Here is a 15,691-nt window from a genome sequence, read left to right as displayed (position 1 = left end):
ATTTCTCATCTGCTCCCAGGAGATAGAGGCTGCTGCATCATGGGCCACACTTAGAGCTTTAGGATCAAGTACCCACCATGTTCGCACTCTTTAGCTTTTTTTTTTTTTTTTTTGGCTTTTTTGATTCACACCCAGAGATGCTCACGGGTTACTCCTGGCTCTGAACTCAGGAATGGGATGCTGGGGATGGAAACCAGGTTGGCTACGTGCAAGGCAAACGCCCTCTCCGCTGCGCTATTGCTCCAGCCCCCATACTCTTTAGTTTTGCTCTACTCCCCCAGAAGCTCCGAGCCTTCAGCACCTCCAGATACCAGGTACACTCCTTTGTTCCTCCTCAACAAACTTGGGGCAAGATTCCTCACAGTGAAGTGGATAACGGTGTTTGAGGAAATTTGACACAACTACAGTTATCACCCTTTTTCTCTTGGAGTAGCAAAGGGGACATTGGCGTTAAAAGAATAAACACTGCAGATCCGCTTTGTTGAATAACTGATGGGAATGGATACATTACAACTTTAAAAATTGACAGTTAGCAGCTGCCATTTTTAAAAATAAAAAAATGGATAACTATAGCTTGGTGAAACAACTTACCACAGCTCGGTGAAAGAGCCCCCGGAAGCTCTGTACTCACTGGGGTCTTCATTCTGTCTCTGACTAAATACACTTTGCAGAAATTAGAGAAGAGAATTCTAGAATGTTCAGTTTGAGGTCCTTTCCAAGTTGGAGAACATAACTATAAACTCAAAGAGCCTTAATGTTCTCCTTTCATTTAGAAGCCAGGGAGAGAAGCAGCAGCCGTGTTTGACGTAAAATAAGACACCAAACCAGAAAACCCAAACTGAGAAAATAGACAATATTGCTTTGTTTCACTGTTTCCGTAAATATTGTAATTTTCATTTAAGATTAAAGCATTAACATTTAACTGAAAATGCATTCTTTTGATTTAGCACTTCTGAAACAGATTACCGCATTCCCAGTAAGATTTCTTCAACAGCAGGCCTACATGTCTCCATCTGAGTAATTATTTGTATTTAAGTTCAATGGCAAAATATGATCCCACTCAAGCACTCACATAAGTAAGTAAGTAAGTAAATAAATAAATAAATGAAAGCCACACCCTCCTGGACCCTTTCTACCCAGGACTGCCCTGTTTAGGTTCCCCTAGGGCAGGGATGGACTCAGCTGTCTAAGCCCTGAAAAGGCCTCCAGGCCTCTCAGCCCTAAGGCCAGTGAGAACAAACAGCCTGTAGAAGTCAGGAAAGGGTCAGATTTGAAAACCTTCCAAGATAGAGTTGATGGTTCAGCTTTTTTATTTCTAGCCCAATCCCGGAAAGATACCCAGCCCTGAAATGTTTAACAATGGTCAAAGGATCCTCTCAATAAAAAGCTCAGAGAAATATGGTTACAATAGTATTTTTATTGTGAGAAATGCTCTCCATATTTTCTCCCTTTTCTGTTCCTTTCTTTAATTACCGTAAGAATTCATATAAAGTCATGCTTTGGTGATTTTTCCCCCTAAAATCCATCTATTCTTTGGTAGGAGGCATCTCCAATTTTACAACTTGTGCTGGCTACAAAAGTTGCCTTTCCAAATTGTTTAGTCTATGTTTTACAGGTCTTCACCAACATCATTTGGGGAAGTGATGAAAACATTATAAAAGCAATAACCTTAAAAATATTATGTGTATGCATTCTCTATTTTGTAGATTCACCCACATCCTGACCTGAGATATGTACTCCAGGCTTTAATTCATTACTCATCTCCCTTTGAAATTCTTTTCTGTGAGGTGAGGTGACATTCCTGGAAAACCTGGGCAGCGGCTGGGACCACCTTTCTCTTTCCTACAAAGAGCAATTCCTTGCACCAGCCTAAGAACAGCTCCCCCAAAACACAGAGGTAGGGACCAGCTGGTGAGCCACATAGATCAAGTGGGACTTTGGGCATAGCCTGACGCTGGCCATATGGACTAGTAGGACACTAGTAGGACACTAGGGTCCATGCTGTGTAGATACTCATGGCAGATTTGATTAGTTCCAAATTTCCCAGGTATTTCCCCAGGTGGCCAAGGCAAGTCAAAGCAGGTTAAGTGGAAGCACTGTTTTCAAGGCTGGCCCCCTCACTCCCCATTTCATGTAAGTCATCTTCGAAGTAGCAAGTCAGGTGACTTACAACATGAGTCACCTGGGGGTCCCACTTCTTTTGGTGGAGGACACTTCTCCCATTTGCAACATAACTGATAAGCTATTTAGGAGAAAGGTGAAGAAATGCAGGAGAAAAATCTCCAGAGGAACTCAGGAGGAAACTCTCCTCAGTAGAAAGGTTACATTCCCTCTGAAAACTTTAGGGCCATCCGTTTTACCTTTTCTCTCTTCATAGTCAGTGATGCTACTAAGAATGAGAAAGGATGGGAAATTCGGCCTTGGTTGCCAAATATTTCCCTTCGAGTGTTTACTAAGACAAGGGAGGGGTGTTACTGTGGCATTCACCACTCAGAGGATCCAGTCGCACCTGGGAAGCCTCACTTCAGTTCCTTTCTCACCCTTCCCTACCCAGAGGAAGCCAGCCTCCAGCTGAGAGACTTGTGTACTTGTACACACATCGGTCTCAGATACTGACTGAAAGGAAAAAGGGGGGAAAAGGCAAAAGTGTCACTTTAAATACAAGCAGCCTGGAAATCTCTCTTTTGGTTTTCATTATAAATGGATAATTTGGGAGAGGGTGGGGGGAATGAAAGAAAGTTACTGTAATTAACATTTTTTTTCATACTAACTAGTACATAAATGTAGTTATTAACAACTATTTTATAACAGTTTTATCGCCAGGTCTCTGAAGAACCTAGTCTTGGTTTTAAAAAAACTAACCTTTATTTTCAGATATGAAATATTTGCTTGTTTTGTGGTAATCCACATAAATGTTTTAAACCTTTTGTTACCTGGGCATGTTTTCCTAACAAATCAAAACTCTAAGGATAAACACTCTTAAAGACTCTTATGTGTTAGCTAATTCACGAATTTTCTTGTCAAGCGTATTGTGTGTAACAGGATCTTTAGCAGTGCCTGTTCTAAAGCCTTTTATATAGAGGTTGTTTTATAGAATTCTCTGATGTCCTGTATTTAACATGTGCTTGGCAGTACAGATATGTCAAAATGAAAAGTTACAGGAAATCAATGTTTTCTAAATGAACTAAACAGTAAAAATTTGCTGTGTAGACTATATGTTTTACCTCACATTCCTAAGTAGAGTAGAGGTATTCTCAAAGAGTAGCATATCGATTGTTTTTGACCTAGGACCAACTGCATAAGGGTAGATGCATTTTATATTATGAATAAAATACCTGTTTTTTTTAGTATGTTTTTTAATACTTTGTGGTAATACCTTTTCTCTCTATAGTAGACACTGCCACTAAAACAGACAGGAAATCTCAAAAGCCACCTATGGGACTCCAAAGTCCTTTTCCAGGAAAACAGAATCCAAAGGGTTGGGTAGAAACAAGAGCAGGTTCAAATGACAAGAATTACCATTGCTGGCTCTTTGCAAACCTCTGGGAAACCCAAGGTTTAAGACAAGCAAGCTGAGGAAAAAATGGGGAATGTCTCTGCTAGGAAAAACAAGGTTTGTTCAGATCTGTGAGCATTGCCTGTGCCCTGCTCTTAACATCAAGAGAAATGCCCTGGGAATCCCCATCTCTCCCAACCTGAAGGAGAATTGGATGGACTATTAAATGTCAGACTGCACGCCTGTGAAGAGAGTCAGGCCAGAGAGAGAGAGCACAAGGGATCTCCTCCTTGCATGCATGCTCCCAGGCTCCATCTCCAGCACTGCTTTCTGTTCCGCTAAGCACTACCAGGAGTGATCCCTGAGCATAGAACCAGGAGTAAGTGCTGAGCACCCCTGGGTATGGCCCCACATCAAAAAGAAAGTCTTTCACATTGATCAAACATGGTAACCCTTTCGTGCAGTTAGACAATTAATTTCTTGGTTAACATGAGTCATATTCTCTGTCTTAAGCAAATCTCCGAAACCTCTCAGGAAATAATTGGGTATTACAAATCAGAAAAGTCACTAGTTTTACTGTGTTTACGCATAAATAATGAGCCAAGATTATTAAAAGCAAACAAATGTAAATTAGAAAGGAAGATAGAGAATAAACTATTCTCCAGTATCAGGCATAAACTGCATCTGGACCTGAAATGTGTGCTCTAGGCTTTTTCCTGGAGAAGCCAATGCACCTGTCTGTTTGTGTGTCCCTCTGTCTGGTTCTCTTGCTATTTCTCCTCTCAAATTCCTCTAAATGAATTTCCCAAATAAAACTCTTCTACTTCAAAACAAAAACAAAACAGCAACCGTTATGTAGCTTCACTCAGCATGCAAGGAAGGATCAGAAGACAATAGAGCTTAAAGCTTCGTTCACAATTTTCCTCAACTGTCTAAATTTCCTTAAATAGGTAGAACTAAGTTGTTATATTCACTAAATCCATTATAAAAATTGATGGGGGGGGGGATAATGTGATATTTTTCTTAAAAAAATTTGTTACCCATGCTAAATTAAATTTACAGGATAAAAGACTTTAATATTATACCTGTTTCTTTTTTTTTACAGTACTTTGCTGAAGAAATTGAACAACTGATTTGGCAGTCTGGTTATCCTCGGTGGTTTCTGGAGCTAAGATTCCATCAGCAATTAATCGACGTCGGTTCTCGCTATATATATACTCAGGTTTCTTGTGGTCCTGGTAGACTTTGAGAGCTGGCTTTAGGAAATAAAATAGAGCTATTAATTTTTTTCAATAGGAGCATGAGCTTGTCCTATTCTTCACTATCTACTGTACTCCATTCCTGTTGGAAATTTATCACATTCCTTATTTCCTATACCCATCAAAATCATTCTAACAGTTACAACCATTGTTTGTTTGTGACCTATTTAAGAATTTTCTACTGTTTTCTATTAATTCTTTACTATAATCAGTACCCCAAAGAGTAAATTTATAACAGAAAGATCTCAAAGGCATAACTTTGGGGGTAGGGTCTATATATTTCAACAATGAACATTGTAGAAATGGACCACAAAATCATAAGCTAAGAGGGGAAGAAAACCTTTTACACAATGAAGGACACTATGAATAAAATGAAAAGGCAATCAAATAGGATATTAAATATGAAAATAGCATTATCTGATGAATGGTTAATATTTAAAATATACAAAGAATCCAGCTAACTCAATAGCCAAAAAATAAAGCTGGAAAATGGTGAAAGGATCTGGATATATATACATATTATATACATATCAGATACATATATAAATGTATTTTTATATATATAAATACATATATATGTATCTTTACAAAAACATGTGGATGGTCAAACTAAACATGTATAAGCACTACCACATTACATGTGGTAGTGCTTAGGGGAACAGGCACATGAAAAGATGCTTAACAATAACTAAATGTGAATCAAAACCACAATGATCTATGCCTTGAACTACTAGAATGGCTAATACCAAAACTGGTTCTGTTGAGGAATTGGAGAAAATAGGTCCCTTATACATTACTAGAAGCACAAGCATTTATGAAAGCATAAATGGAAATGTAAATTGGTATAGCCATCTTAAAAAAAAAACTAGAGGTTCTGTAAAACTTAAAACTAGAACTACTATATGAGATGGAAATTCCAAGTCTGGGTAATTTTATGAAGAAAATAAAAACACTAATTTGAAAAGCTATCTGCAACTGCAAGCTCACCAAATCATCATTTAAAATAGCAAGACATAAAAACAAATTAAGTGTTTTGAAAGATATGAAAACAATTTATAATATCTTTGTAACTGGAATCTATAAACATACAAATGAAAATCAAGCTCAGAAAGAAAACAAGTAAATAATTGCCAGAGGTGTAAAGTTGAGAGAGACAAAACTGTTTGAGAGTACTTAATATCATTATTATTAGAATAAAACAGGGATCAAAAGGGTCAACTTCTAGTTATAAAATAAATGGAATGGATTATAACTGCCTCATGGCACTCACACTTACACTTACTATGATGTCCCACAGACTTGGGAGTAAGTCTGGTTGCCACCAAGGAACTTGTGTTATTAATTCTTCTTCCTAACTTTGTCCTCTTATCCCACAGATAAGCCTTCACAAAGACAGTGGTGGTAATCAGAAATCATAGAGCCTTAAATCATAGCCAGGGCCATAATGGCACTGAAAGTAGCCCAATAATCCTCATCAGTACTCAAAATCACAAACTAAAAATTGCCAAACATTGTTGAGAGGATCTATACAAAAGGAAAGCAATAATACTCAGTCTGGTACCTTAGAGTCACCACAGGAATGAATTACAAAGATATTTCCTCAGAACACAGTAGACAGAACTGGGAAGCTCTGTAGAAGTATAAAAAGCTCAATGAGGGAAGAAAATAGCATGGAAGGCTCTACCAGTACCAAACAGCTCTATAACCTCTCAGATAATGACTTTAGAGATGCCATGTTGAGAATGCTTAATGTTTAAAGAAACAATAATGCTGGTAGTTAATTAAGCACAAACATTTATGAGACCATGAATGAGAAAACTACAATTAGAAGTGAGAGAGCTGAAGAGTATGGTAGGTTAAATTTAAAACTCAATGGAAGGTCTCAAGAGCAGAGTAATAGCAGATGAGAAAAAAACTGGTGAGCTCCTAGAGAGATGCAGGAAACCTCTAGAGACAACAGAAGATGTGGGTAGGGTAGAAGACTTAAAAGAAATGAGCAGCACAACAGAAAACTATGGGATGAGTCAATAGGAACAATAGAAGAATCATCAGAATTATTGAGGAACAGGAAGCCTAATTAGATGGAAAAAACAATGGTTAAATCACAGAAAAGACTTTCCCAGAGTTGAGGAATGCAGGCACCCCAGATCCAAGAGGTCTGAAGGGTCCCAGTCATAAAAGACACAAAGAGAAAAACTTCAAGACACACTGTAATTAGAATGACAAAAACCAAAGACAGAGACAGGATACTAAAAGCAGCAAGATCAAAGAAGGAACTGACATGGGAAGGAACTCCCATAAGATTCACAGCAGATCTACCAAATGAGACTCTATAGGGCAGAAGAGAAAGGTGGAATATAACTGTTTTTTTCTGTTTAGTTTGTTTGTTTAAAAAAGCTCTGTTAAATGAACATATCATAAAAAATACTCTGTTTCAGCTAGATTATCATTCAGATTTGAAGGAATGATACATAGCTTCATGGGCCGAAGAGTTTAAGAAGTTCATAACTTTGAAACCAGTTTTGCCAGAAATATAAAAGGAGCTGATAAATTCAAATATATCCAGTGAAAATAAAACGTAAAAAAAATAATATATCTATATATCAAGCTTCACAAACACATAACTTCTACAAACTGATGGAAACAAATTTCTTCATCTCAATAATCTTACTCCAAGTCTAAGGCCTGAACACACGAAGAGACATAGTGACAACAAGGATCAGAAAACTTAACCCAACAAGAGACACAATTGAATACTCAGGGTAAACACAGTCTCAAAAATAATTCTACAGGTAAATAATTCCCTTTAAAAGGCTGGAGTGGACAGACATTTCAAATTAAAAAGGTTATAAGTGATAGGGTTGACTATTTCTTAATAATCAGAGAACTCACTCTCTACACATACATGCACCTAAAGATGAACATCATGGGGGTATGGTGCCGCCAGCAGGTCAATCTGTACCTGTGAGGCGAGTGCATCAGCAGCCTGATGGCACCTTCAGACTTCCAGATACCCCAAAATTGCTGCTGTGCCTTTGGCTAGACCCCAAAAACTGGGGGCAAAGTTTACCAAGAAAGTAAATGGCCTAAAGTTAGGTATGTGGGAAACACACCCACAAACCACCTCTGGCTCAGCTATATAATTGGAGGCATGGCCTCTCTGGTTCCTGATTGAACTGCTTCATGGCCATGACCCCAGAGACTCAGAAACAAATCTCAAAACCCAGTGGCTTTTGGCAGAAATGCGTCCGGTCTCTGCAGCAAGTAACCAGTTCTGGACCAACCCAGGTGGGAATAGGTTTTGTGCCTTGGCCTATTCCCCCTGGCGACCCAGTGGCTGCCATCCTCCAGAGGCCACTGGACAGTCAGGTTTGGGCCCGCAGTGACGAGACATGCAGGGCCTCACAGGACGGTGGTGGAGCCGGTCCTGTCCTCCCTACCCCAATGAGACCCCAAGTCATCGCCCACGAACGGCCTCTCTGGCTCCTGATCAAGCTGCTTAACAGCCATGATCCCAGAGACTCAGAAACAAATCTCGAAACCTAGCAGCTTTTGGCAGAAATGCATCCGGACCATGCAGTAGGTTACTGTTGCCGGGCCATCCCAGGGGGGAATGGGTGTTGTCCCTCCGCCTGCTTCCCCCTGGCAGCTTGGTGGCCATCATCCTCCAGATGGACAGTCAGGTTTGGGCCTGCAGTGATGAGACACGCAGGGTCTCACGGGATGGGGATGGAGCCAGTCCGGTCATCCCCACCCCAACGAGACTCCAAGTCATCGCCCACGAACGGCCTCTCTGGCTCCTGATCAAGCTGCTCAACGGCCATGATCCCAGAGACTCAGGAGCAAATCTCGGAACCCAGCAGGTTTTGGCAGAAATCCCTCCAGATTTAAGTGTTAAAATTTCAAAATTTCAAAATCGTGCGGCCACTACTGTAGCCACTCGACATCATATGTTATTCATAACCAGCAATAGAAAACAAATTGTCTACTGTTGCGTTTTCAGCAGATCTGAGTGTTGGGGTAAAATCTCAAATAATAATGGTGGGTCTGGTGTCGAAATATTGAATGTGATCAAAGTAGAGAGAGAAGAGAGTAATGTGGAAATCATCTGCCCCACAGGTAGGGGGAGGGTGTAGGATGGAGGTATACTGGGGTTGTTGGGGGTGGAGAATGGGCACTGGTAAAGGTACAGGTTTTTCATTGTATGACCGAGACTTAGACCCAAAAGCTTTGTAACTGCTCTCACAGTGATTCAATAAATATAATTATAAAAAATGGAAAAAAACATGAACATCAAACTATTTAAAACAGCGTCTAATAGACATGAAGAAAAATACTGACAGCAACACCACATAGTTTAACACTCATCTATCACTGCTGGGTAGATTAGCCAAGCAAAAATTCAACAAAGTTGGGCTGGAGTAACAGTATAGTGGGTAGGGTGCTTGCTTTGCTTGTGGCAAATCTGGGTTTGATCTCTGGTACCTAATATGGTCCCCCTACCCCTACCAAGAGCCAGGAGTAAAGCCTGAGCACTTCTGGGTATAGCATCCCACTACCCCCGCAAATAAATTCAACAAGGAAAGAAAAAAAGAAAGGAAGGAAGGGAGGGAGGGAAAGAGGGGGGAGGGAGGGAGGGAGGGAAGGAAGAAATGGTCTTGAAAGAAGAAATGGAAAGGATGCATCTCACAGGCATATATAGGGCCCTCCATGCCCCTAAATACTAGTGCATATTCTTCACAATTTCAAACAGGACATTCTACCTTATGGACCACATTCTGGATCACAAAATATCTTCACAGAAATTATATAAACTGTCCTATCAGGCCATGATGCTTTGAATATGGAAATTAATCACAAACAGAAATGAGGAAAAAAACTGACACTTGGAAATTAGACAACTCACAACAATTACTGTATGAAAAAAGAAATGAGAGAGGAAATAAAAATATTTGTAAGTAAAATAGAAGAGAAGTAGACACACCAGTGGAGACTGTGATGCTGAAATGATTTATACAAAAAAACCTATTAACAGTATTATAAACCACAATCCCTAAAATAAAATTAAAAACAAAAAAGAATCTGAAGTCTAGTTCACCCTCACCAGTCATCTTCAGTCAGGTAAGATCTTGTAGCTGCCCTGTCAAACTCTTTATTTAACATTAAACCCCTGTCTAGGATCCATCCTCACCTGGTTAGAGTTCTGGACCTAGCTCTGTCCCCATGAGTCTTGACAAAAATTCTCAGAAGGTAGCAGTCGCTGCCAGAAATAAGTAGTGTCATGAACACTAGCTGACACTGTGAGAGGAAGCACCAACTCACTGTTCAAAGTCCCTAGGACTCTGGGTTCCACACCTACTGCCCCTGGAGCATCGGGAATAATGGGAATAATGGGAAAATGAATGGGTGTGAACAGAAGATCAGTCCTCAAATACAGCAGAACTTTCAATGCTGCCTCTGGATGACTCCAGAGCAATCCTCCTGTAGTGTTCACGGAACTGAGGAAATCACTGAAAGAGATATTCAATAAACTCAAAGAGAGATTAATAGAAAAAAATCAAAGAACCATTCAAACAGAAGTGAAGGAGCACCAGAATACAGTAGGAGGACTCAGCAGCAGAATGGGAGAAGTGAAAAAATCGAAACAGTCATCTCAAAAACAAGTCACACAACGTTATCAAAAGAAGAGTTAACAGGAAAGATATTAATTCTTAAATGAAGAAAGTTTAGATATAAACGATGTTTAGTGGACAAGAGCAAGAGGAACAACCTCTGAATTGTAGGACTCCCAGAAGGAGAGGAATGGGAGAAGGGTGAAGAATGGCTGGTGGAAGAAAGAATAGCTGAGAACTTTCTTAGTCTGAGGAGGGAACTGATTCAGTTGAACTGATGTCAGTGGCCCAAAGAGTGACAAAATAGGCACAAACAGAACATCATGATACAATGAATTCAAAATAGCAAGAGCCAGACAGACCCCTAAAAGCAGCAAGAGGGAAACAAAAACTCAAATACAAGGCAAGCAACAGAAAACTCCTGTTTGATTTCTTAAATCAAAATTGACCAACAAGAAGGGAATGGAATGATATTTAAATTTAAAGTAATGAATAAAAAGAACCTGCACCAAAGAATCACTATCCTAAACTTCCATCAATAGAAGATCAGATAATGGATATAACAATAGAGTGATCAAACCAGAAAAATAGTATATTGGATAAGGGGCTTGCTTTGGACATGGCTGTTCTGGTTTTAATCCCCAGTTCCACACACAATCCCCTGAGATTGTGGAGTGATTCGAAGCACAGAGCCAGCAGCAAGCCCAAAGCACTGTGGGTTATGGCAAAACAATCAAACAAACCACCAAATAATACTAATAATAGAATGATACCCTCATGCAAAGAATTATAGTGCAACCACTAATATAGGCTCTACATGCACAAACTCTAAAGATTTCTATTGCTTAATTTTAAAAATCATTTTCAATATCAACATTTAGCCTATTTTCTTACTCTAAACATATGAAACAGCTTGAGGAGCCATAAGTATTAATGACAGTACCATTTCAGAATGTCATTGAAAATTTTCACTTTAAAAAAAATGAATATACGATATGGTGTGTTTTTCTTTTCTTTCTTTCTTTCTTTTTTTTTTTTTTTTGCTTTTTGGGTCACACCTGGCGATGCTCAGGGGTTACCCCTGGCTCTGCACTCAGGAATTACTCCTGGCAGCACTCAGGGGACCACCTGGGATGCTGGGAATCGAACCTACCTACTGTTCTAGAGCTCCAGCCCCAGAAAACTTTCACTTTTTTTGCTTTATGCACTTTTCCCTCTCCCCATTCTATGAATTTAATTATGTAATCAAATACTCTTAAAATTAAGCATATTCAGATATGCATACTTTTAAGAAAATTAAACATTTTTGGAATACTATACAATTATATCATTTGAAATTGTCATATATTTCTTATAAAGTTCCCAGTATTAAATGGTACACTAATATCTACAATAAGTCTTACAATCCAGGATTGATACAGTGGAAAACTTTGCCTCTGTATCCCCCAACCTCAAACAATGCCTAGCGCTCAGTTTTGTTTTGTACAAACGGTTTCGGTGTCATATAAAAATCTTACTTTCAGGTTTCATATCTGTTTTTGTAAACTAAGAGTCTGAAAGTGACTTCCATTGCCCCAAAGAATTTTGAAACTTTATAGCCAAAAACAAGTTAAATGCTGTTTTTCCCACCTACCAAAGGTTCCAGTCTCACAGCCTGTTGTCGTTTTCTCGTCTTCTCCTGTGCTTTGGTGGAATGCTTAAATGTCAAGGTGTGTTTGGAAGATTCATCTTCTGTGGGTGCTACTAAACTCAGTATTCCCTTTTCTCTTACACTATTCAGTCTTTTAAGTATAGGGTTTTCTTCCTCCTCTTCCTCATTTTTCAGACTTAAATTACTCCCAGAAGGACCAGCAGCCATCCTCGAAAGGGTGGGATCTGGGTGGGGAGGGAGGGGAGAATGACAAAAATTAGAGTGTTTAAGGCAGTTCCCTGGCACCCAGCCAACCCAGGTTAGACTGCTGCTACCACTGTCAGGAGTGATTCCTGAGGACAGAATCAGAAGGAAGCCCTGAGCACCACTGGGTGTGCCGAGAGAGAGAGAGAGAGAGAGAGAGAGAGAGAGAGAGAGAGAGAGAGAGAGAGAGAGAGAGAGAGAAAGAGGAAAGAAGGATCCAGGTAACAGGTAAACAGGTAAATAAATGGCTTAGAAGCACTGAAGATTCCTAGAGTTAATATCATGAAGAGTTCTGCCTGTTTTTCCCAGTGTATTATATGGATTTGGATCTAACATAGAGGTCACTAGTCCATTTTATATTTATCTTTGTGTATAGTGTGAGACAGGACTCAAGATTCACATTCTTGCATGTGGCTAACCAGTTACCCAGCACCATCTATTAAAGAGGCTTTTCTTGTTCTATTTCACAAACCTAGTTCCTTTGTCAAAATTAAGCTGTCCATCCATATATCTGAGGGTTTTTCTCTGGGCTCTCATTTTTAACCTACTGTTTCTGAAAGCCTGCCTTTATTCCAATACCACACAGTTCTGATTCCTATAGTTTAAGAGTATAATTTAAGGTTAGAGAAAAACAGATCTCCAATTTCCCCCCCCCCCCGCCCCACCCCAGGGAGGACTGCTTTTGGCTATTTAGGGGACTTTTATTACTTTACATAAATTTAGCAGCATTAGGTCCATCTCCTTAAAAAAATGCCAAGGGAATTTTTATGGGGATTGCACTGAATTTCTACAGTGTTTTGGATGGGATGGTTATTATAACAATGTCAATTCTTCCATCATTTTAACTAGTGAGCAGGGTATGCACTCCCATTTCCTTGTGCCTTCTATTTCTTTAAATAGTGAATATAATTTTCTTTGTATAAGCCTTTCATCTTCTTTATTAACTTAGTTCCCAGGTAGTACTTGACTTTTTAGGCACAACTCTGAATGGTATTTAGAATAATATCTTCTACTTCATTGCATATAGAAAGCTATAGATTTCTGCATATTAATTTAACACCTCACTATATAAGTTTATTGTTTTAGAATGTTTCGGGTTTTTTTTTTAAACTGTAGGGTTTTCTAAGATAATACCTTGTCGGCTGGAGCGATAGCACTGCAGGTAGGGCATTTGACTTGCACGTGGCCAGTGTGCCTTCGATTTCTCCATTTCTCTTGGAGAGCCCAGCAAGCTACTAAGAGTATCCCACCTGCATGGCAGAGCCTGGCAAGCTCCCATGTGGTATTCAATATGCCAAAAACAGTAAGAACAAGTCTCACAATGGAGACATTACTGGTACCTGCTCAAGCAAATTGATGAACAACCGAAGGACAGCGCTACAGTGCTATAATACCTTGTCATCTATGAATAACGAGAGTTTGACGTTTTACCAATTCGAACCACTTTAATATCTCTTTCTTGTGTAATTGTGGTGGCAAGGATGTCCAATATTATTCAATATTCCAATACTTAGTAGTAAATATTAGAGTGATTATCCTAGTTTTGTAGACCTATTTTGGAGGAAAAGCTTCCAGTTTTCATCATGGAGTATGATATTTGCTGTGGATTCGTGGTAAATGGCCTTCACTATTTGACGACAATTTCTCCCTCTCCTCCCCTCACCTTGGGGCTACACCTGGTGGATCAAATTCAGGGATCAAATTCAGAAATATATTTAATTTAAACAAATATTTTAACATTTCCCAAATATTAACCTTTCAACATACAACCAATGTCAAACTTATTCATGTTATACTCTGATTTTTGTTGCCACCTCTGCCAAGATTTCAGAGTTAGCACAGATCACAATTAGGCCGACCACGTATGACTCGTGGCACTCACACATGATGACGTGGCCGACTCTGGAAGTTTCTCTCACTTCCCACCCTCTAAATCGGCAAGGAATTGGACGGTAACCACTGAAAAGCCTTTGCAAGTGTCTTGCTCCGCCTCTTGAGTTTTTCCTAAGAACTCAAAGCCACGCTGAATTTCTGGTCTGGAAGCCAGAGCCCAGCTCCGTTTTGCACGACTCACCACGTTTCACTAGAGCAGCTGCCTCGGAGGGTCCCCAGAGATAGAGCAAAACCAGGTGTGGGAGTCCAAAACTTGCCTCCCAGCAGGGTTGTTTCCCGTTGCCTAGCAGCGAGGTGTGGGCAGAGCCTCTGCGGCTCTCCACCAATCATCGACGTCGAAAGTGTTGCTGCGTCGATGATTGGCTCCGTCGGCGGTTTTTCCTCTGTCCGGGGACCCACAGCATCTGGGCTGATCAGTGCAACCGTCCTAGGGGTGCTCGGGTGCTGTTTGTTCCTTCCTTTATCCAGAGCCCTCGCGGTCTCTCCCTCCTGCAGGAATATCGTTTGTATTTGCACGCCAGGGTTTTAAGACTGTCTTGGTTTCAGCTTTCTTCTTTCTCGGGTTACGAGCATCAGGAAGCTATGAAAGGAAGGTGCATAGAGAGCCGGGCCCTCCTCCTGAATATTTAGAGCAACTTTCTTTTTCTACTCCAACCGCCGACCTCCTTCTGCTGTCTTCTTCCCTCAAACTCCACCGTGTCCTTTCAAGTAGTGTGTTCTTTTCACCTGCAAGGGAGCTAGGGTTAGGTAGAACAGGAACACAGAGTCGGGGCAGGAACTCTTAGTCCGCACAAGATGCTGGGGTTGTGGCTCACGCGGAAAGTTGTACTTCCTGGCAATCCTGTATTGGTGATACTCACTAGTAGGGTTGAGAAACAGGGTAATAATACCCATAATTGTAGTGCTTGCACACCTGGCGGTGGTGCTGTTGGAAATTACTTGCAGAGATGGGCTTTGCAGATTCTAAAGCTGCCAGGATCGTGCCCGGCACATGCTATTCTCTTTGGAGGTTATACCCTTATGCTTGCAGTGCCGCTGGACTTTTTCTCTGAACCTTGTATTTTTTTGGTAAACTTTGATGTGTTTCTTACTTTGGATGCTCTGTCCTTGTGAAGCTCAAAGGACTTAATGTTTTCTTCATCGGAATATCTTGGAGTAGTTCTTTTCCTTGCAAGATCAAATAATGATGGAGCTAAAATGAAGATTACACAGCACTTAATCGAACTCTTCCCCCATTTGATTTACAAGCCAACTGAGACCAAGAGAGACAAAGGGATTAATTCCAGGCAGGCATCTAGTTTTGGCAGAGACCAAACCGGAATCTGAATTTTCCGGTTTCCAATCAGGGTAGAAACAGCAAAAGAGTAGGAATAACCATTTTAGAAACAATTAAAAAACTCAATGTAGATATAATAAATACAAGTTCCATAGAGATAAAAGGTCCACATGTAGCCAATCAGAGCCAATAAAATCTGATAATTTACAGAAACTTGTAATGAAAAAGGAGTTCAAAGCCAACTTAATACTGAAAGCATAA

General features: G+C 40.1%; 1 protein-coding gene across 1 annotated transcript in view; it reads right to left on the bottom strand.

The window, feature by feature from the left end:
* The window catches only part of DNAH6 (dynein axonemal heavy chain 6), a 211,933-nt gene extending 199,708 nt beyond the window's left edge, over window positions 1–12,225 (bottom strand). The window contains exons 1-3 of the mRNA XM_056115431.1: window positions 12,001–12,225; window positions 4,582–4,752; window positions 3,434–3,441 (exon numbers count right to left, since the gene is read on the bottom strand). Coding sequence (XP_055971406.1) covers window positions 3,434–3,441; window positions 4,582–4,752; window positions 12,001–12,225 — 404 coding nt within the window. The remainder of the gene's footprint in view (window positions 1–3,433; window positions 3,442–4,581; window positions 4,753–12,000) is intronic.
* Between the last annotated feature and the right edge of the window lie 3,466 nt (window positions 12,226–15,691).

This window comes from Sorex fumeus, unplaced genomic scaffold (genome assembly GCF_029834395.1).
Source record: "Sorex fumeus unplaced genomic scaffold, SorFum_2.1 ptg000003l, whole genome shotgun sequence".
NCBI lineage: Eukaryota > Metazoa > Chordata > Mammalia > Eulipotyphla > Soricidae > Sorex > Sorex fumeus.
This window is presented reverse-complemented; position numbering and strand designations above follow the sequence as displayed.